Source organism: Triturus cristatus, chromosome 2_2, assembly GCF_964204655.1.
Source record: "Triturus cristatus chromosome 2_2, aTriCri1.1, whole genome shotgun sequence".
Lineage (NCBI taxonomy): Eukaryota > Metazoa > Chordata > Amphibia > Caudata > Salamandridae > Triturus > Triturus cristatus.
Window position 1 is genome coordinate 623695106 of NC_140582.1, and position 26579 is coordinate 623721684.

General features: G+C 43.5%; 1 protein-coding gene across 2 annotated transcripts in view; it reads left to right on the forward strand.

Moving 5' to 3' along the window:
- PALLD (palladin, cytoskeletal associated protein) overlaps positions 1–26579 on the forward strand; it is a 1042501-nt gene that overhangs the window by 541440 nt on the left and 474482 nt on the right. For both annotated transcript variants that reach the window (XM_085641796.1, XM_085641797.1), the window contains exons 3-5: positions 6537–6715; positions 10722–10782; positions 23769–23874. In XM_085641796.1, the coding sequence (XP_085497922.1) occupies positions 6537–6715; positions 10722–10782; positions 23769–23874 (346 nt within the window). The remainder of the gene's footprint in view (positions 1–6536; positions 6716–10721; positions 10783–23768; positions 23875–26579) is intronic.

The following is a 26579-nucleotide window of genomic DNA, read 5'->3' on the forward strand; positions in this document are numbered from 1 at the left end:
CCTCGGATCCCTTTTTTGTATTGAAAAACTCTGGGAACTTCCCTTATCATTGTATATTTATTTGATATGCTTAAGGCTTCATAGGATCAGAGAGGTGGGAGGGTCCTGTAGTCACCCTTTCGTCAAGAGTGCACGCCCCGCCGGTAAACCTACACTAGTCCTTATGTTGTGATCTTCCTGTCACTGCGGCCGCACGACGCGCACCTCAGTGGAATGCGGGGAATGTCAGCGTTCTAATGTGAATGGTGCGCTCGCGTCCTGTCAGTGGAACAGCTGCTGGCTGAAGGATGAGGCGCGCTGATGTTACGTGCTTGAAGAAATAAACCTGGAGAAGAAATAGCCACTGTCTCTGTGTCATGTTGTGACTACAACACCTAACCTCCGCACATCCTCTCGATCCTCCCTTTATTAGTTTGCTTGTTATAATGCTGGAAGCCGAGGCAACTCTTCAATTTGCTTCTGACTCTCCATCTTACCTTGATATGAGATTATTTCTCACATGGCCAACTAATTGTTGAAAATAAGGATGTAGTTTTGACATGACAGAAAACCCTTCTCAGTTTCTGCTGAAAGCTGTGCGCCCACTGTGCCGGAATGCCCAGTTTGGCATTCTAACATTTGCCTGACCCGGGCCTGAATGCCGCCATTGCCACACTACAGTCATATCCCCCGCCAGTGGAAAAAGCAGACATCATACAGAGCTTGATTTCCCGACCTGGAACAACAAGTTCCTGTAAAATTTGCAAAAGTGCATTGTAAGCACCTGTGCGGTGAAGGCTTGGGGCACTATGCTTGCATTGTGTGTGGTTCAAAAACCGGAACAATAGGGAATGTAGCATTGCAGTGGTCATTTTTGTACTAGTGCAATATGACTGTGGTGCTTATCATATGGAGTACTATGGTATCCCCCTTAAAACTTTCTTAATCCAGAAATCTTGCTTATCATTGTGGCTTCACATGCCAGGTAAAGTTGTCAATAGACCCATTGCACTTCTAAGCTATGGACGGTTCCTTCACGAGGACGGTGCTGCCTTTAAAACATTTACCATCTCTGTTCAAATCAAACATAAATATTCAGTGTCCAGAAATTCAAATATGATTAAATGAGAAAGCATGCTTCTCTTCTGTGAAATCTGCGCGAGAGTCTGAAAACATGAACACACATTACACCCCATGTTTTAATCTTGAACAATTGTCTAACACAAATTGTTGGCGGTCTGTCCATAGGTTTTTATTAGAATAACATTCTGTGATTCAACTTCAAATTTATATGACGGTGTCTTATTTCAGAACCATGTTGGGGTGTATTCTTACAGTATCAACTTAAAGCCCTTCTTGTATGACGTCCATTGTCCAACCACCCTCCTCTGCACAAGTGTTCTGTCCTTGCCATATAGAAGTGTCTGTTAAATCCCAAGCACTTTGTTATGACTAGTCAAAATGGATGTGATAAGGGAATCCAGAGTAACAGCACGGAAGGTTTCCTGGCCACGAGTGACTAATGGCGCTTCTCTGCACAGCCTCCTATTTAGCATTTATTTTAGATGTTAAAGCCCAAATCTCTGGAGAGAACAACTCATGATGACAACTCCGTCCTTGTACAGCTGCAGAATTCCATCTTTGCTTCAGCTCCACAGAATGACTTCATCACGCACTGCAGAGATGCCTGGCCGCTGCGTCACCAGCACATTGTGTTCTTGTTTATTTACGATCGCTGAAACTTTCATGTCCTTTTCCACGTCTGCAGATTAAATTGATGTCCCGTCCACCGCAGATATGATATATTTTACCAGACATCATCCAAGCGGTGAGTTAGTGTGCCTTTAAAAACCCTGCTCCTTAGTTCCAAGTCTGTTTATATCTTCAGAACCTAAAATGATCTGCTCTTCCCGTTTCGTCTCTCCCTCGAGCTTGACGTCATCTGCAAACATTAACAATGGGGTATTTGTCTCACTTTCGAGACCCTGTGAACCCTCGCTTTTTTCTTTACCTCTTTCTATTGCTTAATATTTTACTATACACGATAAGTGTGCTGCAGGTCCAACAATATACAGGTGTTCGGTACGGACCTTTACCTGGACTGATTCAGCCAATCAGCTTCATAGGTGCCGGTTGCGTATTCAGAGGCAATTTTTAGCTATACTGGGAGGCAAAGCACTCCTGGTTGGGCATCTTCACATGAACAGGCTGGGGATGCTTTCACTGCAGAGCGGCGGAATCGGGTTCCTGTATCCCAGTGCGGTCATGTGGCCGCCATGATCACACCCCGATGAGCAGATTCTATGGGTTCAAGCATGCAGAAATAGTCCACGTGGGTCACTCCAGCACTGCGCGTGATTAGTGCCTGCTCAGCTCTTTTGAAGTTCAGCACCGCACCAAGCCATCCTTTACTAATTGTCATTTTTGCCAGCTAAAATAAGGGCATCCCTCGCCTCCCAAGCGCAACCAAGCGCAAGGATTTTCAAAGGCTCTTTGTTGCTCACTTTCCAACAGACAAGTCCATCCATTTCTTGTTGATTTCAGCCTTTGCCTGTTGTCAACGTCTCTAATGGCCACTTCATAAAACATTTTGTAGTAGTATAGTACTAGCTACCACTGCAAAAACTGGAACTTGCACATGCAGTTCACAAATCTTCATTGAGAGAAGCGCAATATAAGGAACTTTGTGGCCGCAAATCCCATTCACTAGTACAGAACATCCACCATACCGGTGGAATTATGCGCAGTAGTACGTTTGGTAAAGGGGTAAAACATCGGGCCCGAGTCTTTCTGTTTGAAGAGTTCTGCTCATGTAGGGATTCATGTTTGTAGTAAATGTAGGAGGGACAAAGGAGAGAGGTGGGAAAATGTGGAATATTTACTACAGAATGGATGGGGATAGGGGAACATTAGGTAGGAGAGACATGCTGCCAAAAAACGCACACCCACATAAGAATAAGGCCATTGCAATTCACAAAATACACATCTAAGTTTACCACAGCCCTGATAATGTCAGACGAGCACTGCCAAAGCCTATAGGTCGCATCTATGCAGGATCTATTGGCTTTGTCAATGTATTTTAACCATGTTGTACACCAAGTGTGGCTGCTGTTCAGCATGGCTAAATGTTAGTGGTGTAGAGGAGAGTGACATAGAGTGGAGTGGAGTAAAGTGCTGTAGTGTGGAGTTGCGTAGAGTGAAGTAAAGTGTCTTGGAGTGGTGTAGAGCAGAGTAGGGTGCCAGGAGTGGAATACACTGTCGTGGAGAAGAATAAAGTGTTGTTGAGTGGAACAGAGTGCTGTGGAATGAAGTGTCTTAGAGAGGGGTGGTATTGAGTGGAAGAGTGTCGTAGAATGGAGGGGGCTAGAGTGGAGTGTCGAAGAGTGGCGTGGACTGGAATAGAGTGGTGTAGTGTGGAGTAAAGTGGAGTGGTATAGAGTGGATTGGCTTAGAGTGAAGTGGTATAAAGTGAAGTAGTGTGTCATTGAGTTGAGAGGCATAGAGTTGAGTGGCATATATTGGAGTGGAGTGGAGTAGAGTGTTGTGGAGTGGCATAGAGTGGAGTAGAGTTTCGTAGAGTGAAGTGAAATAGAGTGAAGTAGAATAGAGTTGTGGAGTAGAGTGTCGTGCAACGGCATAGAGTGGAGTGGTATAGAGTTAAGTGGTGTAGAGCGGAGTAGAGTGTTATAGAGTGGAGTGTGGTCAAGTGGAGTGGTGTGGAGCGGAGTAAAGTGTCATAGAATGGTGTGGAGTAGCATGGAGTGTTGTAGAGTCTAGCAGAGTGGAGTGGCGTAGAGTGGAGTGTCATAGAGTTAATTGGCATAGAGTAAAGTGTTGTAGAGTGGAAAAGAGTGTTGTAGAGGGTCATAGAGTGGAGTTGTTTGGATTGGCGTACGGTGGAGTGTTGTAGAGTCGAGTGGCATAGAGTGGATTCGAGTTTCATACGGATGAGTGCAGTAAAGTGTCGTGGAGTGGCATAGTGTGTTGTAGAGTAGAGTGGCGTAGAGTGAAGTGGCTTAGGGTAGACTGTTGCAGAGTGAAGTAGAGCATTGTAGGGTGTTGTAGATCAGAGTTGTGTGGAGTGGCATAGAGTGGAGTGTTGTAGAGTGGAGTGGCGTAGATTATCATAGAATGTTGTGGCGTAGAGTGGTGTAGAGTGGATTGGTGGAGAATGGTGTGGAGTAGAGTGGCTAAGAGTGTGGTAGAGTGGAGTAAAATGTTGTAGAATAGAGTAGAGTGTCTAGAGTAGAGAGGCATACAGTGGCGTAGAGTGGAGTGGTTTAGAGTAGATTAGAGTATCATAGAGTGGAGTGAAGTATAGAGGAGTGGAGTTGAGTGGCGAGACAGAGTGTCATAGAGTGAAGTGGGGTAGATGTCATGGAGTAGTGTGGAGTATAGTGTCATAGAGTAAAATGGCGTAGAGTAGAGTGGTGTTGAGTGTCATAGAGTGGAGTAGAGTAAAGAGTTGTAGACTAGAGTGGAGTGGTGAAGATTGAAGTATAGTAGCATAGAGTGGCAGTGTGTGGATTGAAGTGATTCGTGTGGTATGTGTGAGTTCAAAGCCACTGCCTCTGTGTGTGGAATCAGAAAAAAAAAATCTGTGGGGGTTACTTTATTAGCAGGTAAAACCCAGTAGCAGCCCGTGGAGGGAGTTCCGTGGGGTGGTGAGGCGGGGCGGGGGAGGAGTAGGGTGGGGGATAGTAAACACCGGAACATGGATGATCTGAGGTAAGTAAACAAATAAATAAAACAAATTTTGTTGCGCGCACTGCATTGCATTTTGCGATGCAGTGCGCGCAACGAAATTAGTTTTATTTATTTAATTGTTTACTTACCTCAGCTGTGCTGTCTGGTGGGCTTCAGCATAAAAGGCTTATATCCTCCAGCTCATCCTTGGAGCAAGTCAAACATTGCACATGGGTGACCAATGGTACTGCTGCACAATCCTATAGAAAAATATGGAGGCAGGGAATTAATTTTAAACTAACACAACAAAGTAATTCATGTGAATAAGTTAACATTTTTAAATAAGCTCTATTAACGTTAAAAATGTATCTATCTATGCAGAAAAGGAAGCAGGGAACTCTGGGTAGTTCCCAAGTTTAGGTGGAAAGCAGCTCCTTCATATTGTGTACCCAGCAACACTGGAAAGTGACAAAGCCTTTTGCCATTTTTACAGCAAGTGCCATCCTGACCGAGCTGAAAAATGACAATAGATATTTACCACAGTTTTATAGCTTTGGATTGGTAAAATACCATCCAAGCCAACGTGAAGTGAATAAAAGCAACCCCTGACACATGTATTTAGCTCTATTTAAAAGTATTTAAATTAATTGAACATATAACTTGTTACCATGTTTACTATTAATTAAAGAAGAATACAAATGTTAGTGAGCATGGGTATTTTTTTAAATTGTTGATTACAACTTAAAATGTGTACATTTATGTTTAAATTATTTTATAATGTAATACAAATTTCATTTGAGGAGGTATTGTTTTATATTTTTCATGTTATTAATTCTATGTCGATAGTAATTATTTAAAATTATGCTATATCTATAATTTACTTTAAAGTATTTGAATTAACTATTTAAGAAATGAACGTCATAAAATTGACCTTTACTTTCCCTTAGAAAGCATTCAGCCCTTGTGATGGGTTGCTCCACCACCGAGTGTAAAGATACTAATAGTAATTTTACAATCGTAAAGTCAGTCATAGGAGGTTCAATTCCCTTATGTGATGAGATGGAGACATGTAAGTCTCCACTTGGAAATGGTGGCTTGCAAAAAAGTGGAGAGTTACACCTAGGAGTATATCTGCACAAAAAGCAGGATCCTTTATTCCTCTTTCACTGCCCCCGTAAACTGTATTGCTCCCTCAATTGCACGTTTGTATTGAATATAAGGATGTTGAATAATACATACGTGTAAAAATGCTCTATTCTTGTTATTTATGCATTTATGTATGGATAGTGGTTGATTATCGATGATTGATAATGAATAATCAACTTATCAGGTTGATTCATTTACTGTCTTGGAAGTGGAGATGAGAGTCGTCCCACACATACGCACACGCACATGCATGAGAACAAACGCCACGCCATGCAAAAATATCTGCACTAAATGCAGAAATCAATCAAACAATGTACAGATTCAAAAAATGCAGCTGTTTAAGAGAGATAGTTCATTATTGTAAGGAGTGATGAAAGTAAACTGACTTTACTAGACCATGTTTATGTCTTAAAAATACATGGGAACAGACATATCCCAAGGAACAGTCTTCCTGGGTGCTCCGTGCTGCATCAACTCTCCTGTGACACCAAGCCGTGATATACAGCTTTTTAATAGCTTTTATTTTCCCCAGGTGCTTGCTACAGCTGTTTTAGTTCATTGAGGGTTGGATTTTTCTCATCTGCAGATAATGTGACTCATTGCCCTGTAGTCATTTGATTCATTTCTTGGTGCTGTGCTAGACTAACTGGCGGCTCTCGCCTTTCTCCCTCTCTCTTTTCTCTCTATGCCCCCCTCTCCCTGCATCTGGCCTGTTGGACTACAAGGTGGTTCTGTGAAGGGAAGGAGCTGCATAGCTCTCCAGACATCCAGATCTGCTGTGAGGACGGAGGCTTGCATTCATTGATCATCACCGAAGCCTTCGAGGAAGACACCGGGCGCTACAGCTGCGTGGCCACCAGCACCACTGGCTCAGACAGCACATCCGCAGAGGTGTTTGTGGAAGGTACAGCAATGGGGAACATATGTGCACCTTTATATGTTTCCGCAAGGCACAGAGGACAGCCTCAGGTCTCACAGTGTTTATGTGATCATGCACAGGGAGGGCTCAGCCAATCAGGAGAGACAAGCACACTGTGGCGCAAGCCTGCAAGGCCAGTACACAGCTGTTAATAAAGAAGGTAAACCAGAAATACATAGTTTCACGGTATATCCTGTGATAATGTTGCTGTTGTAGTTTTTTCAGTTGTGGACCTTAACGTAAATGGACCCTTGACCACAAACTGGTTATGAGTAGAGATTCAAAAAGGGCAGATAGAAGGTGGATGGGAGGTGGGTGGGGGGGGGAGGAGGGGCGCCGTTTCAGGGCACCATCTTCCAATATGCAGTGTCAGATTCGAAATACAAAGCGAGGAAAGGAAAAGTCTGAAAAGGTTAAATTGAATATACAATTATAATTTGTGGTTTTGGCCTCAAAAATAGTTAAGGTATAAAGCAGGAGGTTACTATCTCATTAATGAAAACAGAGACGTAGATGGGAATAAAAGTATTGCGGATCCCTACCTCTACTTATATATAGATTATTTCAGCCTGAAGAGAGGCACCTTCATAGACCAGATCTTTTGGTATTTAAGCTCAAAAATAGTTAAACAGCACAAAAAACACCGGCGAACAGTTGTGATGTATAGGGTAGAAGCACGGCACTGCACGTTCCTTTTTTATGTTAGATCCAGCGGTGATGACCAGGTGGGATAATAAAGTTATGGTGTTATTACGCTTAGATGTAATGTTTCACTGGCTAAAAGCAGGCATTACATGCAGTAACTGATTTACAGAATACTTTCATACATTTTCTCCATGCAATTATCACCAGCTTTTTGTTGGGGTTAATGGCAAAACTTTTTGCATGAGAACAACTATTTTACTCTGCTACTGATAAGGTAAAACTGCATCGGACATAGCGATATTTCCCCTTGTAGTTTCAGTGAGACAAAATGTAGTACGTGTGCAAAAAAGGTGGAAAGGAGTTGCTAGCTAAAGTCATCGTCACAGAAAAAGAAAAGTGTGGTTAGCAGTATCGGGAGAACTGTCAGGTTAAAAACACAACTCTGCCCTTCCCAGCAGCTCTGAAATTTACAAACTGGTCTACTTAATTTGAATTTCACAAAATATATTCAGACGCCCAGACGGTGGCTGAATAGATTTGAAAAGTGGCAGAGGGTGTTTAGCTCCATTTTTAGGTCTGGCTCGACAGTGCATATATCTGCTTACCTGTTGGTACTCATCATTCTTTAAAATATAAGTAGAGCGGTCTTTAGATGTTCCCAGTGCAATATTACTCTCTCTCCATATGCTATTGTCTGTTTGGTGTATCATTCCACCACCTATGGATTGCTTGCATTGAAACGCAAAAGAGGCTATTTTACCATCTCAAAATTACATTGAATTATCACACGCTAAACTAGTTTTCTCATATATACATTGAATACCGAAAGTGATTGTTTATTAAGTAAACATATAAAATAGTGTGCCATCAGTTTAGTCAATTTTGTGCCCTGGTTAATATTTCTAGCACATCCTGATTGCCCCATGCGTTGTTTCAAACTCAACAAAGACAGGGCGGCAGGGGGTGGCTGCATTTATGGCACCTGTTCAGAACCTGTTGTAATATAGCCTCAGATGTCAACAGATAACAACTGTTTAAATAGTTATAGCATGGGCAGTGCAAGGCCATCATGTAGCCACCATCTGCGTACGATGAGTAAATTCAAGTATTTTGGGGCATGTACTCGCCTGCCGGGCTGAATGCTGTGAGTCAGATGGCGCTGCTGCTCTGACATGCCCCTAGATTACCAATTACCTTGTCAAATTGGTGATATTACACGCACGGTGGCTGAAGGGAGACATAGACATGAATCAGATGTGTGTCTGGGGTCTTTGCAAATAAACCAAGCGCTTATCAGACTACTGTAGTCACGTCTGAGACAGCTGTGTGCAGTGTCGTTTCTTTCTCACAAGACAGCTGCACTTCACAGCGTGTCTCTGCCCCAGGGGCACTCCCTTGCTCACTTCTGCTCCTGTGCACAGGGGCCGTGTTAGGCTTGTGCCTTTATTTGGATTCACTCTAGATATACGGGTTTCTATCAGGATGTAATCGGTCTTTTCAAACAGTTAGATATTATCAACAATGCCCTAGATTTGGACTAAACCAAGCAGGGCATAAGAATAGGGGCTACCGTGGTGGGTAGTGGAAATTGTACTTAGAAACAGGCCAATTGCCACAAGTTTGGCAGAATGCGATCATGTCAATGATACCACATCTGCCTCTGTAATAAGCCGAGACACTCTAGAACTCGTAGAGAGCGCCATCTTGTTCTCCTAGACCCGTGAGGTGGCTAAAGATCCACTGGCCTCAATGGCACCTTCCAAGCTCATACAGGCTGCAGAGCCTGCGACCCCCGGGTTACATGGGAGGAGGGAGCAGGGCTGATGGGGGGGATGGGGATTAGGCCCTCCAGCAGGCATCTACTTGTGTCTTGCTTCCTCTCTTTTGAAGTTGCTATAAAGACAGTGACAGTTGGGCTGCCCCTGAAAGAGGAATCAAGTAGAAAGGGCTACACTACTCCAAAGGCTTTTTAGCCAGTAGCTGCTCCTCCGCTAAGGCGGAGGAGCATCGCCCCACTGCCTTGAAACAGCAAAAGAAAGGAAAAAATGAAATGATAATAACGTAATGTTATTATCATATTATTTTGTCCTCCTGCTGCAGCAGCTTGCGTGAGGGGGCGGGGCTGCCGGGCAGGGGAGGAGCAGTAGAACACTCCTAAGTGCGAAATGACTGTTTGGCCAGCCCTCTCGGGCCGCCAAAAACAGTTCTGCGCACTTTCCCTGTTCTCCATGCAGGCTGCATTTCAGCCTGCTTGGAGAACATGTCCACCTCTCTAGCCCCTGGCTGAGCGCCGTGTCACAGCGCTCAGACCAATAACAATGCTGCATTGCAGCATTGTGATTGACTGCTGGGAGCGTGGGAGCCCTGGTGCTTCCTGTTTCTCCCAAGAAGCCAGGAGGAGGACGCAGGAGAAGCAGCGGCTGCCTGCTAGCCAGCTGGCTGGGAGGTAAGGTTTTTTTTAAATCCTTTTCCACCCCGCCCCACACTGCTGCTTCCAGGTAGCAGCCGCAACTGTTTTTAGCCACTGTTCTATAAGTGGAAATAGAAGGGTGCACCCTAGGGCCTCAGACCTCGTCAGGATCCTATTTTTTGCAGATGTGCTCTGTGCTTCTGTGTGATGCAACTTCATAATAATGACAGGGTCTTCTTAGTCAGGATTGGATCAAAATCACGCCCCATCGCCTTGGGTCATGTGGGCAAACAAAGACCATCGTCTTCGGCACTGTGGGCAAATAGGGTCTGGTGCCTTTGGCACTGTGGGTAAACAGATCCTGTGCCTTCGCCACTGGGTATACGGGTCCTATGCCTTCGCCACTGTGGGCAAACAGGGCCTGGTGCCTGTGGCACTGTTAAGTTTAACTCCATTCCAGGAAATCAGCAGTAGAGCATGGTAGATTGCCCTTTATGGCAATCAGTGGCACCTTTCTATACCTATGAAGCAGCTGCTCGTGGTTAAATTATTGGGGCCCCTATCCATATTTTGCTGCAGTGTCCTTTATTTTGCTTCATTCCACTGGACACAACATTACAATATCGACCACAAGTGGCAAACAATGAGGTGTATTCCTGAAGCTGATAGGCAAGCTCTGGTGTCCCAATGTGAGATAACAGGACTGAAATGCGAGTTTAAATATACTGACCTGTAAGGTAGCTTCTCTGAATAGTTTTGGCCAGTATTTCCCAGCTAAGCAGCATGTTTGCGATTTAGCTAGAGTTACAATCACTAGTGCCCAAGCAAGAATGGGGAGTGAGAGTGAGAGAGATGATATGGTTAGCAGCAGATGCACAATGTCTCATGTTTGACTCAAGACCACAGAACAAAACTGACTCCGCTCTCTTTTCTCAGGTACCAGTTCCTCCGATTCAGACAGCGAAGGTTACGCGTTGAAGCCAGGAGCCATGCCGCAGTAAGTGCGATCAATTACAAACATCGCAGTTTTTCTCTAGGTTGCAGCTACCAATCAAGTCAGGTGGGCTTCCTAAGCTGGCCGCTATAATGCAGATGGCCAAATGGCATCTACCTGTAAAATGAAGCTAATTTGTGGTCAGCAGTGGACTCCTGCACATTCTTATCTTGCTTCACTAAGCTGGCTAGTGGGAGTAGCCAGAAGTATTGAGATATGTGCAGATGGACTGCTGCTGGCACACCTGCAAACAATCACACATAAGAGCAACTGGATGGAGGGGCAGGGTCCAGAGCTGCCAGCAATTCACTGTCCTCCTGGGTATCTGTTGTATTCTTAGTGTAGTACAATGTATAATATGTTGTTCTGGTGCTTTAAATCTATTGTTCCATGATAGTTCCAGTGTTGCTATGCTCTATGGCATAGCTGTGTTCGCCTGCGGTCAGTTGTTTGCTGGCTGCAGTGGGAACACCAACATTATCTCTAGCGCTTCCAATAAAGTTATAACTTACTAACTTAAGTTATTGGTAGAGGAGTACTTTGATTACATTAGTATCCAAAGATATTAGAGTAGACGCCTCACTCACTTTATTGTGATATGCTTCTTCATCTGCGCCTCTCTACACACTGTTAGGATGATACCACCAGGGAGGACTCAACCAATAGAAGGTTATTGAGAGTTCTTAAAAAATATCTAACTGGATAATGCAGGTATCCAGATGAAAAATAGACTGAAAGATTTCAAAATACCTCACAATATAACCTAAAGGATTCTTTATTAGTAGGGTACTGGGAGTATCGTTAAAAAGTATTACAAGGGTGTGACTAAGATTCTACTGCTCACTTAACCTTGATTATAAAGTGCCAACATGTTTCGGCCCACACAACGAGACCGGTCGGATCTGGGGCCTTCTGCAGGGCTGTATACGTATTCCTGATTAAAAACTACACATGCATTCCAAGCGCATATATGTGGCCTAAGGCTCTCACCAGGGCCAATACTCTGTAAGTGGATCAAACCTTATTTTTGGGATGTTATGGGGACATGTGTATCTTGCACGTGGTTCCGTCCTATAGTCTCACTTATGTCAAGATACTAGCACTGCCTCTGTCCCTACAGATTCCTGCTGCTCAGATTTCTGCTCAGTTAGATATTATATAGGAACTGCCAAAAACCTTCTTTTGGTTGAGTGTGCCCTGGTGGTATCACCCTACCAGGGTGTGGATAGGCGCAAATGAGGAAGCATGTCACAATAAAGTGACTGATGCATCTACTTCAATATCGTTGGATCCCCCCGGAGGACATGGTAGCAGTGTCCCCTTTGGACACTGCCCTTCCATCCAGTTGCTCTTACGTGAAATAGTGATTTATGGGGGAGAATGTGACTGGATAGGTTATCTCCTGCTCTCTTCTAGTGAGATAACACCTGCACACAAGCCTAAGTCATGATATCAGAAAATAGTTCCTTTAAGAGGTGGGCACGCCGACCTCCTTCATATTTCCCATTCTGAAATAAGGACAATTGGGTTTGTTTTGTTCTCAGATATTGAATGTGGATTCTCGTTATCTCTAAAACCTCTGTTTTCAGTTTATCTTCTTGCTTCCTAATCTTCCTAATCTTTTTAATAATGATGTTATCGCTGGGCCATCTCTATCTCACATCTGTTGCCCTCTCATCTTCCGTTTCCTCTTGTTTCTGTTGGCCACTCATCTTCTGTTTCCGCCTCTTCTCTCCATAGCCCAGCCTCAAAATAAAATGCCCCCCACTTTGAGGCGCATGGAACAAAATGTCCTAGCAAAGTGAGTGACCCCCACCCATACTACTAATGAGCCAGTGGGAATTCGTTCACCGAGGAAAATGCTTCAGACTGATGCATTTTGCAGCATGGTTTAAAAAAGAATTTGACCCAAAACTGCACATTTACCAGTATTAACTTCTTTATTTCATTTATTCTTTCCCATTATCTGTGTCTTTTTTCTACTTTTTTCTTTCTTTTCTTACATTTCAATCTCCTCTCATTTCTTCTTTCTATCTGTTTTCTGTCCATTCTACTTTCACTTTGTGTATTGTTTTTACCTTTCTATCAATCTTTATTTTCCTGTTTAATTTTCTTTCCTGCTTTCCTTCTTTGTTCGCATTCTTCAATTCTGTCCATCCATGACCCCTTATTTCATCCCTCTTTCTTTTTGTATTCCTTCCACTTTTAATTCTGTCTTTTCTTCCTTCTCCCTGTCAGCTGTCTCTCATTTCTTAGTTCCAATATGTAATTCTATTTTTATGCTTTACTTCTTTATTTCTATCTTCCCATTTGTATTTCTTTGCGCCTTACGCTTTTCTTTTCACATCCTTTTATCTAAGCTTTATTCTTTCCTTCCCTCTCCCATCCCTTTTCTCGTTCTGTTCATCTCTCCTTCTCTCTATTCTTGTTTTGTGCCTAGGTTCCATCCTGCTTCCCTTTAACTTTCCTTCTTTCCTTTCTTATTTGCATGCGTATTTCCTTCCTTCACGCTATCTCACTGCATTTGCCTCTTATTTGTGCTTTGCCATTGAAAAATTATTTTCCATTTTGTCACAGTTTTAAGCTTCTGTGAAGCTGCCTCTCCTCTGCCCATCCCAAAGTTATTCGAGGCAATTTATTCTTCCAGTATTTATAACTTTCTCCTTCTGTTTAACAATTACCTGCAAGCCAGAGAAGAAAGCTAAGAAGGGCAATAAAACAATTTGGTCTGTCCGAGGCACCTTGCGAGACTGTTGGAGTGGGTGCTCCACTAGGCCGTTGGTTCTGCTTCTACTCCTCATTCGTTCCTCCCAGCACCACTCATAGATACTACTTTCTAGATTATCATATAGAGAAGCATTCTACTCGCCCTTCTTTTTCACTCGTGTTCTGAACTATCTCATAGGCACTGCCTGCTCTAAGTCCCTCCGTCACACTCTCAAGTGGTGGCAAACAACTGTAGCTAGAACTGGCATCAGTGCTTAGTTTGTAAAAAAATAAGTGCCATTGCCAGGGCCCTCGGCTACCGCAGCTTACACCACCCATTGCCACTGCCTGCGCTGCCAATGACAGTACCTATACGACTACTAACCATCACACTGCTACAAGTGTGGCATTTCATACTCGTCAAGGCCCCCAAAGATATAAGAATGGCTTGGGTGGCTAGTATTATTTGTTTTTAATGTACATTGAATTAATAACAACTGTTGTTCTGCTTTCTTTTCATTGCACAAACAGCACCACCATGTGGCATCTGTCATAACTGCCGGTGGTGACAGTTAAGTGCAGGTGCCGAGCGCAGGAAACTATGGGCTCAAATTAAGCACTGACTGACATCCTAGCCATTGTGATTGGGGGAGTGGGGAGACACGGAAGAGCACAAGTTAAATGCCAGTAAGAAGAGAGGGTAGAAAACACATTGGAAGGGTATGCAAGGTGAATGGGCAAAACATGTATTGGAAAGGCAAAGTAAAAAGTAGAATAGACCCTGTTCTGGCAAGGGAGCCAGACTAGAACATATATTGCAAAAGTGAAAATACAAGCAGAGTAGAGCCAGTGTTGGATGGAGTGCAGTGAAAGAGGTTATTAAATGTTAGGAACTCTCTCTGTGGAACGGTGAGATCAGTGCAGCCAATCAGAAAGCGTGGCCTGCTGACACTAACTACTATTGTCTGCTTGTAGTTAAGGTCAGTGGGAGCGAGGAGCTAGGAGTGAAGCAGAGAGGGACAAAGGCCAATGGCATTTCTCCCATTTTCAGTTGATTTATTGATATGAATCTGCTATTCCAATGGAAGATTCAGCTTAAAGAATTATATGCATATCTGGGTGGCCCCGGTAGTGTTTATCTGAGGACATAATGAGCAAGAGGGGCAGCTGGAAGCCCTGTCTGGAAAAGAACATGAACAAGGTTCACTTAGGGTGCAGCTACAGCCCGGCCTGACTTTAGTGGATGAGTAGAATTCCGCACTGTGGAAGGCGGGCGGGATCTGCGGCTACTCTCTTTTCACCTACAAGACATCTATGGAATGCATAGAACAAAGAAGGACATTTTGGATGGACTTTTCTTTACAATATTAGTCTTTGTCTCTCATGAGCCTCACTCACACTTCCCACAGGGCCCATCTCCAAAGACAATCACGAGCAGATATTTTGCCCTGCAATTCTCCCATTATCTCCTTGCATTCCTGTGTCTCTTTAATCACTAGTGTGCCTCAACTGTGCAACTGTATTCACGGTGAAGAAACGCAGCGAAGAAAAGATGATTAAACTAATATTTCTGCGCTTTAGCAAGTACCATAGAGCTTATCAAATCTATTTATTGCAGCATATATAAAGGCATGAAATGCAATGTGCAAATTCGATTTTCTCTTCTCATAAATGTATAAAGAAGTAAAACTAAGAGAATCCATAACTGGGGCCACGACCAATACATATTTTCTATTCTAGTCAATTTATGGTGCAAGGAGATCGGCTTACTTACTTCACTTATATGTATTTGCTGGAACCCCCTGCTGCTTTAACAGGCCACGCCCCGTGAACTCTTGCTTCACCGACAGCATAACTGCACTGAACAACCAGTGGACGGTGCAGGATATTAGACACAAATGACGGACAAATAAAGAGACAGGGAGGCTGGTACGTTGAGGGAGGAAGGCTGAAGACACATATGTATGAGGAAAGAAGTCAAGGCAGTAGTAGAATGGATGAGGACAAAGAAGAATGAAGGGAGAGGACTGTTAGCAGAGAATATTAGACAGCACTTAATTTATAAAAGAAGAAGTGCCAGGGCTCTCGTCAGGAGGCCGCTGCAGCTTGCACTGCACATTGTCCCTGCCGTGCTGACAATGGTAATAACAACACAACTACTAACATCACACTCCAACAAATGTGACAATTCAGAATATGTCAGGCTCCCAAAGCTTTAAGAATAGTTTGATTGGCAGGTAATAGTTATTTTTATTGTATATTAAATTAATAATTAACTGTGGTAGTGGCCATCCCTAAAATAGCCAGACAGCGCCACCTTGTGGCAGACTGTCACAAGGGCCGGTGTTGACAATTAAGTGCTCGTACCGAGCACCAGAAACCACCGGCTCAAATTCAGCACTGATATTAGATGAGGCACATACTCTATAAGAACCGTCATTGGTGTTGGTGGGGAGTTGAGGGCCGCTGCAGTCGGAGTTGATGGAATTTCTGTACAATAAGAGTGCAATAGTAAAAGCAGTATGGCAAAGATGAGTATGTAGCAAAATTAGATTTCAAAGAGGACATCCTTAAAGAAGCAGAATAAAACACTATGGAAAAAAACTATGAGATACGCAGGTCAATGGGCTCTGATAAACTGAGGGGATTTTTTTTCTGTGTCTGGTATTTTACAGACTGATACTTTTCCGACCATCACCAAAAAGCTAAATAAAATTATTTTCAATTAAAAAAAACACAGTTAAAAACTGAGTTTTGGTCTGTTTCAAATGAGTAACATTTTTAAATGTGCCAGTTATTGTACACAACGCACACCACAAACTTCCTAACTGCATAATTCAAGTCACCTGCCATGATTACCTTTTGCTGGACTGCTTTCCTTTTCTCTGCCATTAGTAATTTTTTTTGTGCATGGCAGGCAGTGTGAATGATGGAATTCATTGTGTGAATTGTAAACCACAAGGGGTGAATTTAATTGGTTTTACGTGTTTGAGCCAGAATCATAACTCAGTTTTTAATGGTGTTTTTTCATGGATTTTCTTGTTTTTTTTAAAGATATACTGTATTCCAATCCCCATTGTGCATAGCCTTCAGCTGTGTGCAGCAGGTGTTGTGATCAGGACCTGCCCTGTGGTCTCTATTTGTACCACACCTGCCAAACCCAGCTGCACACAGACTTCGGCCAGGCCTAGCGCCTAACCCAACTTGGGCATCCAGGCTCGTCTGCAGGCGGCTTTCACCATGCTCACTGAGGGCTGGTCACAGAGCCTGGCTGTGGCCAGGACCTGTGCACAACCTGCCACTGGCAGCCCACATGTCTGTGTACATATTTCGGCCTGTCCCAGAGCCGAACCTACTGTGAACAAACAACCCCGGGCCTTTCACCATGCACATTAGGGTTAGCCGCTGTGAGGATTTGAGGTGTACTATATGATGTAGTTGTGTAACCTCAACATCGAATACACTCATGAAATCAACCTGGGATCAGTCAGGCTTGTTTGATAAACCTTAGCTCAACCCTGGGTAGCTGTGGCTTTCAGCAGTCAGGCGTAAACAAGAGAACAAGTCTAGAGTTCTTAAAAGTATCAAAACAATGAAATAAAAAAGTCACACAAAATAAAAGAAATCCAGTACCAATTTAGGAAAAAATATCTTATTTTTATACTCGAAAATGAACAAAAAACACTATAGGGTTCCGGCAATAAAGGTCTTTAAGTAAAACATAAATCTCAGCTTTGCACTCAAAAATGAAAACAAGCATTAACAACCACAAAGTTTGGAAGCTTTGTAAAACGTTTAAAGAGTTCTGTTCGGCTCCTCCAGCCTGCTTTGGGTGACCAAATCTAGCAGGGGATGGTCAGGGGGCCAATGAGGAGTAGACGACAGTTGCCTTGGCACCAAAGCAGTCTCAAATCCAATTCCAGGTACTGTAGGCAAACCACCGTAGACGTTAGTAGAGTGCTCACGATGCAGGGGATATAGGAAGCTGAATATGCTGTAAGATGCTGAGGATGCTGTACGGTCAACAGGGGGTCTTCATGGGGCTACTCCTCGGTACATAGTTGGGGTGAGGCAGCTCTGGTGACTTTGGCCACAGGGGGCGATGTCCCTTGAAGTCTTCTTTGGTCCAGCAAAAGCCAGTTGCCACAGGACTACTGGGCTCCAATCACAATGAAACCAGCGGTTCCCTTAGGTAAAGTCTAGTGTCTGTCTTGGGAGACCAAACTGCACTCCAACCATTCTTGCAGGTCCAGCAAATTCAGGTGCAAATTTTGAGCATCGGTACTTGGTCCTCCGGGCTGCACTTCAGCGGTTAGTGGCGATCAGGTGATTGTGGCTACTGACTGGCCGGCTCAAGCTTCTTCAGTATTTGGAGTTCACCTCGTCTGTCTGGGGTTTGGGATGGACTTTTCCACGAGCCTGGTACCACAGACACAGGCCTGCTAATCCAAGGATCAGCATGTGCTGTCCAATCTTTGGTGCAGCCTCCATTTGCCCAGTCCAGGAATCAGCAGGACAGTCGTTCTTCCGTCTTATCTCTATTCCAGATATGATTTGACATCTCGTGCCGGGGGAACCATATTTATGCCCAGAAATAACCCTCTGGGAATGTAGTGGTTACTAGCCAATGGCCTACTATGACCCTCCCCGCCTGGTGATGACTTCCTGCAATGTGCAGAACCCTTCATTCAGTGTGTGGAGCTTGATAGCACACTCTAGAGGTGTGACTACCTGAGGGCTACACACCCCCAGAACAACTTGTTTGGCAAATGGTTTCCCCTCTCTGTCCAACCCATCTGCCTCAACTAAAGAGCAGCCCCTCCTGTGTGTGTTCATCATTTGCCCTTCAAAGACGGCTTCCCATTTGAAGCTCACCTTTTGGGCTCACACCCTGTGTAGTTTTGTGCCACGGGAGGGGTGACACCCCTTCCAACAGCATGGCTTTATTGTTCTTACTCCGGGTAGTGGTTCTCACTTCTCCCCAGGACGGCAGAAAGCTGTCTTGTGGCTAACATCTGTGAGTGGCCACAGGAGGACTTGGACGAACAGAGTGGCAACTTTTTAAATGTGGCATTTCTTAACAAGTTACATGAAATTCGACTTGGGCATCCAGTCGGGTTTAATGCAACAATTATTTGATACCTTAAAGAATCAACTTTAGTAGTCCCATTCAGAAGTTAGCCCAGCTGAGTTGTCAGCATGTATACCTGTACTCTCCAATGGGCTACTAATTTTTCCATAGTAAAAATGACAAGTTGGGGTTATTACTGTTAGGACATACAAAAATGTATATCCTACTGTTTACTATTCTGCACCCTGCCTTAGGACTCTATGGGCCTGCTGTGGGGGTGACTTACATTTATTAAAGAGGGAGGTTTGGGCTTTGCCTTTAGTTTACATTGCAAAATCGAGTTAGCAGTTTAAAACTGTTATGACAGTTTTCATTGGCTGGCTGGGAGAAATGTTTTCACATTGTTGCATCCAGCGTAGCAAAATAGGCATTGCAGCCTTGGTTGGACATAGGCCCTGGATACCACTGGTACCATATACTAGGGACTTATAGGTAAGTAAAGCCATACCAATTGAGTGTAAGCCAATCAAACATATTCTTTGTAAGGTCAAAACAGTGTCACATAGGTCTAGTTAGCAGGCCTCAGTGCACTCTCATAGTAAAAAACCAGCATTGATTTATCAGTCCAAAACTTTGGGATGATCATGCAAAAAGAGGGATTACCTTCAGTCGCAGAACCAGACCTGTGACCTGTCCCTTCACCCAATCCTCCACGGACAGCCTATGTTCTGTGTGGCAGCATTAGCCTCAGCCCTGCAGCCAACCTGCTTCATTGGGGCCAACCCTCACTGTACACAGAGCCTACTGCTGTGTACAGTGCAGCCTACAGCAAGAGCCTTCAGTCAGCCCATATTGTGCATGGCCTTTGCCCATAAAGTGCGGTGGTTAGCCATAGTGTATTTCTTGCAGTCAGGCCCTGCTCCCATCATACTATGTGCCTACTGAGTCTAGCTCGTATTTGTTTTATTATTTTATAATTCTCAATAGAACCTTTTTTAGTTTTGTTTTTGGTTGCGTTTTGTGTTTTATTTGCTTGCACTATTTTATTCCAGGTGTAGCAGGAAGCAGACACTTTTAAAGATTTTGTAAGCTTCTTCACTGGCGGAACTTGCAGCAATGTTCCTCCATTTGCTCCTACCCTAGCCACTTGTTCCTTTCTCCACACCAGATGTGCACTTGGCACACCTGTTACAAATTATTCAGCATGTCTTCAGCAATGTTGTGCCCTCCTATGCCTCTGCTGGAGATCTCTGTTTACAACAGCAAGTAGTCCTTCTCACGCAGATGGTGATGCATGGTGGAGGTCCCAAAAGAGTGATGTCCACTTCTCCACCTGCTTAGCTTCATTTCACAAAGCAGTACATAAAAATCTGCATGCGCAAAACAAAAATTCAACTTGGGATTAAAACAAACTCCCACATGTCAGTCTGCTTCTTTGGAGCATCTCCCAAGCATTGGACATCTTCCTCCTCTTCCTCATGCGCTGTTCCTGAAGATGTTGTTAGGTGGTCTATTGACACTGACATTTTTTGTCTGATTTTTTAGAAGGTTCTCCTTCCTCTAGCAAATTGTGCTTCTGCCACTTATGTGCTGGCATACAACCAGCCTCTTAGGATGGTTTTGAAAATGTTAAATAGTACATGGATATCTACTGACTGTACAGGAACAACAGGCCTCATTCCTAGAAGTGCTGGGTCAACAGTCTTTCAAGAAGGGCTCAGTTAAAAAAAACTCCTTTGTTTGCTATGATGGGATCCACATTTTTGGAATGTAGACCCAAAGCACACCTCCGGGTTTTTGTATGACGGTATACCATAGTTTTTGTTTATTTTGAAATGTACCCCAAATATGTCAGTAGTCCACAGACTATCTCTCTAGGCCAAAAAACTCAGTACATCTAATATGGTGTCAGCAGTTCATGGCCTCGAGAACTAGACAATAGACTCAGTAAACCTAAGATGGCACCTCTAGTCCACGGTGCCATTGTCAAGGTCATGGACGGTGGGTGCCATATTATTTATATTGAGTTTGTGGCTTTGGTGTTAATGCTGAAGACTGCCAATGTCATTTTTTGTGCATGGTGTCTGCTGCTAAGTAAAGTAGTCTACGGACCCACTCACTATCAAAACTTTTTTTTCTTTTTAACTGTTTAGTAGTGGCCTTTGCGGGTTTCTCCTCCCTGGGGAGGTGGGTAAGAGTGTACCCCGCTCCCTTATGTGGCCTTTTTTTTTAGATACATGCATTGTACCCAGGGTAGGGAAAAGGCTACCACAAGGAAATTTTCTCTTGCTTACAGCCAATCAGAGCTTTCAGGTCCATGAAGTGAACTTTGGTTTTGTGGACCTGAAATGGACGATCAGAAAAAAGGCTTCCTTCTCCAGTAGGATTACCTGATTTTTTTAAATTTCCTTTTGAGCCCTCGAACCTCCTCAGACTATATTGGTCAAGATATATAAAAGTATTGCCCAAGTTTGAGAGACTGGAAGAGAGACATGGATTGGTGTATACAGGCTGGGAGGTTGGTTTACGCGGGAAGGAGCTGTCTGTCCAAGTGGACAAAAATATGAAGAAAGTGGAATGCATACCGGGGGAGGGGGAGCTATGTGACCCTATTGTGGATGCTTCTCATGGAATGATGTAATAGGGGGGACCTTGATTCAGCCGCTACATGGTGTGTTTTTGATAATGCAATTGACTGTTTCTGTAATGTCGAACAGTTGTCAATGTGTGCAAGTGTCTTCGCATTGTGAATCGGAATATCACATCTCACATTGTGACTTTTATTTTCAATAAAAAAATATGCTCAAAAAAAATATATAAAAGTATTGACCCTGTCACTCCCACCCAGCACCTTACTTAAAAGCTTTTATCTAAAAAAAATACCAAATGGATTTACACCAAACACAAAAGAGCATATTTTTGGAGCAAATGTCTACTTTCATGCTACGTTTGATATAAATCTATTAAGTGGATTTTGCTGTAGTCACCAGCAAAATTTCTTATGGGAAAATATATTTCTGTACAACTCCCCCTTAACTTTTTTCCCCATGTGTGAAAGTGCACATATTGTGGCATGCCAGTCCTCAGGTGACTAGGCTTTTGGTCAGATCCATCCATGGGAGGCAAAGTTATATGCAAATGAAAACATTTTCAATTGACAGCTGTCCTGAACCATAGCTGCTCAATGTCGACTGTCACTGTGTAATTTAAACAGTCGAGATGGAGTTTTATCACACAAAATAACAGTCTCCACAGTGACAGGTACTGAGAGGCCCCTCACTATGAACTTTTAGTGCCTTTCACGTATGTTTAATGGTTTATTTAGCCCATGGTGTGTGGGGTTTACCAAACCCCTATGCATCTTCAATTGAAACATTGATTTAAATATTACATGGCTCACCGCTCAGTAACTCAGTATCTCACTTACCCATTCCACACTCACCCCTCACTGACTCTCTGTCTCCCTCACTCACTCACCCACTCACTCTCACTCTCACTCCTCCCCTCACTCTCACTCCATCAATCCATTATCATCCACTCTTTGTCTTCCTTCCTTCCTTCCTCCTTCCCTCTCAAACTCACTAACTCACTCACTGACCCACCGCGCAGTCCCTCTGCCATACATAACAGACAATATTGGTCAGTACGATATTGTAGCAACGTTTGGGGGTGGGGGGAGGGGGGTGGTTATTGGGGTAGGGCTGCATTGCATATTATACTGATCTGCTCTCTGTAGGTGTGGTACATGCCACTTGGGTTACTAGTTGAGTGTCTCATTTGCTGATAACCATTGACAATGTGGGATGGGGTGTGCCTCATCGATGGAGGGGCGGATCTTTGTCAGTGGGATACCAGATCGTGGCTTATTCTCAGAAAAATGCACAGATGACGCATGCATACAAGATGTAACTGTTCACTATTGTTGTCTGATGCTCAATAAAGATATTTTCAAAAAAAAAAAAAAAGGTTATTGTAGCAAGTTACAAGAGATTTGGATTCTGCTGATTTAAGGGAGCAGATGTTGTTCTCGAGTGTCAGATGCTACCCCACCATTGATCATTCAGTTCTTAAAACGGCCTTTTACTTTTTCCACCACATCTTGTGCCCATGTTTACATCGTTCTTGTCATGCGGAAGCCTTCCCCCAAAGATAGTCAAGCATGAAAAGGCAGCCCAGAGGTTGCTTCCAAACGTTCTGAATTATGAAGGAAAATAGAACTTTGGCTTTGTTGTTAGGTTGCACATAATCCCACAGTATGCTTTATTTACTTCCCCGTGGTACCAGTGGAATGAAAATAGACCAAATCACAGAGAAATGTGTATACACTTTAGGGGCCCTGCCAAGCGCTTGTTTTACTTTTACATATTTTTGGTGAAATTACTTGATATAAGCAGAAACACATTTTATAACCAAGTCTAGAAAATGCTCAGTTCGTCCACCTAGCTTTTGAATGTAAGCTGCCTTTTTTAACTTACTTTTTGCCTCATGCAATCTCTTTCCAAAATATCTCACCACGTGCGGTGAAAATAATCACACACGCCAGTTCCCCACTCAAGACATGCACACCGGCTTCAATGCAGACACCAGTTTCTTCATTCCTGGGAGACGCAGATCAGCTGCGTCAAATACAAATGTGATACAGAGACCATTGGTAGGCTCAAGTCTAAATCCCTTGCGTATTTTATTGCATAAAAGGGTAGTCTCTTCACCTCCCAAAAATCTGCACATTTTCCAGCACATTGTTGAAAAATTAGAAAATTTGCAGCAGTCTTTGTATCTCTGTATGAAATTCAAGCAGACATAAAGTGTACAAAAACACTGAAACAGGAAATGAAAATGAGAGGACTATTTATTCAGGGATAGCCGCTAAACGGGTTAGCAACAATGCATGCACTGAGGACTTTGGTAGGCGTGGTATTCACGATACTGGAGGCGTAATGTAAAATGATGGGGCCCCTCCTGCAAAATGTAAAGAAGGGCCCGTAGTCTCCCTTATCTCACAGATATTCATTGGCCTTAGGCGTAATGGGCCCTTCTAAAGGGCTAGAGGACCCTGAAAGGTTGGAGGGGCTGCAGGGGCCCACATTACGCCCCTGTACGATTACTCTTTTACCTCCAGCTCTAGCCGGACTTTTTTAACATGTTAATTCCCACCTCCCTGCTCTAATGTTTCATTACTGTAAGATTTCACTAACACAGTCCTTTTTCCTAGGGCTCAAAAGAAATCGACCTCCGTCTCCCTGACAATAGGATCCCCTTCTGTGATGTCTGGGATGACCACTACCGTGATTCAGCCCCTCTCGGTGCCAGTCCAGAAGGTACGTGTCAACCCAGGTTCTGCTTTCCAATGTGTAGGATTATTACGGTGTCTGATACAGGTGCAATCCATGGGGCACAACTTTAGGGGCCATATTCTTTGTATAGTGTGTGATTAAATCTAAGGAAAAATTGCAATTCGTTTGTTAATAGGCTTCCGTCTTCGTGGTAATAGTGCCCGTTGTAATAGTAGCATGACGTCTGGTATTTGGAGTCAAAAAATCTGCAATATTATCACAACAGCATTCACTTTTAGCAATTTCCCTGATACCTGAGTTGACTTCATTGGTGCTTTCTACAGAGGTTTACTCATGACTGGCATTTCCTTGTAAACTAATGTGGAACCCTCCAATCACTGCTCCTCCTTTTTACACCGGCAGGTAGTAATGTCTTCAAGATGAGGTGATGAGGTTGGTTCCACAGCTAAATGGCTCCTAGTTCTACACTCCACCTTAGGCCCTCCAGACCACAACAAGCCATGTTTGGTGCTCAGTGTATTAATGCCTGCCCTGCAGGGATCTGTGTTTTACTCCATGGTCACATGTTCCAATCAGGCAGGTGGGGGAGGATGAGAAAAGCAGCAGCCAAGGAAGGGAGTTACATGGAGGGCAAGGAAGAAGCACCTGAGGAAGAGAAAAACAGTGGGGCAAGGGGCGAAGCACCTAAGGGAGAGCTCAGCAGAGGGCAGAAGCACACGGGCACGAGCAAGCAGCTCAGAGTGAGGGGACGAGAAGTCCATGAGGGAGGTAGCTGGACAACACATGCACATGCCTAAACAAAGACAAAAAAAGTGTTCCATAAAATTGAAAAGTGGGTGGATTGAAGACAGTAAATCAAAGAGTTGGTAAGGAAGCTATGCTTCAGGGTAGTAACAAATACAAGATAGGCAAGCTGTGACAAGTAAAGCCATCTAATAAGAAAATGCGAGTGACAATAAATTCAACCAATGGCAGGCAGTGGGTTAGCTGTAAGCCCCTGTAAGTTCTTAGTAACCCCACAATAGGTATTTTGCAACCAGACAACTTGCACTCTCTGGTAGGCGAAACATAAAAATGGGCAGACTTGACTGTTTGGTCACAAGGACTGAGATGGAGACAAAATCCAGACTTTGAAGTTTCCAAAGACAGCGCGCTTGGCAAAGTAGCCGTTATACTTATCAGTTCATTTTTCAAAATATATGTTGTTATTAATGACTTTGACTTGTAACCATTTAAAAACACATTAGCCCTGTCAGCAATGCACAATTGAGTAAACATTATAGAAATCACTCATTTGAATGACACTGTCAGTAATGCAAACTGGACTGCGCTCTGGCTGATGATGGCAGGACGAGCCCCTCGAGCCCCACGAGGGAAGGAAAATGGCGAGAAAGCTGTGTGGCCATGAGGAGTTGGGTGATAGACTTAGGGTAAGTTGCACTCCCAGATTTGCTTCTATAAGCAGTACCTGCAGAGGTGCTGGAGTACAGCGGAAGGCAGCGCTGGGTACTCACTGTGACTCGACATCCTAGATGATCAACGAGGGTACCAATGCCAACCACCAGCCCTGGCCTTACTGATGCAGTAACTTAATTTAAATGAATAATCTTTCTGAAACATTATGCTTTAGAGCCTCGAAATAAGGCAGATACCTCTTACGTACACCCAGATGTAGCTCAATATTAAATAACATCTTCAACAGACCACTGCTACAGGATAGTATGACATTGCAGCATGTGATTTGGATTAAAAATGATCTGGCACGAGCTATTTTGACTGGTCCCTTCTTTTTAATCAATTTCCACAATTGTTGCTAAATTACCATTTGTGGTAGCCTCCTTAGATCCCCCTTTTCAGTACATGTTGTTCTTTTGAGGAATCTACTGGTTCTCTCTACTGGTTGCGCCTTCCTTTCTTCGGCTTGAGTACCTTTTTACCCAACCTAGTTATCCATCCTTCCACGCCTCACCTTTCTCCTCTTTTTAGATATCCCTGGATTGGGCAGACCTGTCACACCCTTCCTACTCCTCCCAGGTACCTCTCTTCTATCCTGCGTCCCTCCTCCCTGTTCCCCATACTTATCTTTCTTCTGTTACTTTATCTGTTGTTTTAAAGGTTCCTTCCCTCCCCATAATATTTTCCTTCCCCACTAGCCCTTTTGCTTGCGTTTCTTTTCTTGAGTTTTCCTTTGCATAGCCTACACCCCCATGGTTAACGGTGGACACAGTAGATCGATTATTATATAGGTGATAGTTCCTCCTTTTATCACAAATCCGCTCCCTGTCCTATTTTTTAAATGTATTATTAATTCAATTTCTATTAATAATTACATTATTTGAATACTTTCCTGTTTTTCTCCCAGACCTTAGCTTCATTGCATTCACTGCTTGTCAGTCCAAGTGTTACTTAGAGTAAAGCAAATGCAGTGAGTCTCAATATAGCAGATGAGTGTCTACTCTTCATAAAATGCATACTTGATGCCACCTTTAGTAAACAAAATCCCACATAAACATCCACGCCCTTCCCTTGTACACTGTACGCTCTTAGTGTAATACCGATTCATACACAAATGGGTTCTCTGCCCAAATCGACATTGAAGGTAGTAAGCTAATTTTGTGTTGACTTGACATTTATTTACCTGCACTAATTTTGCCATGGAAAACCAGGCGAAATCTGTACACGAAAAATCCACAAAATTTCAGTTTTCCACTCAGAATGGGGAAAATATG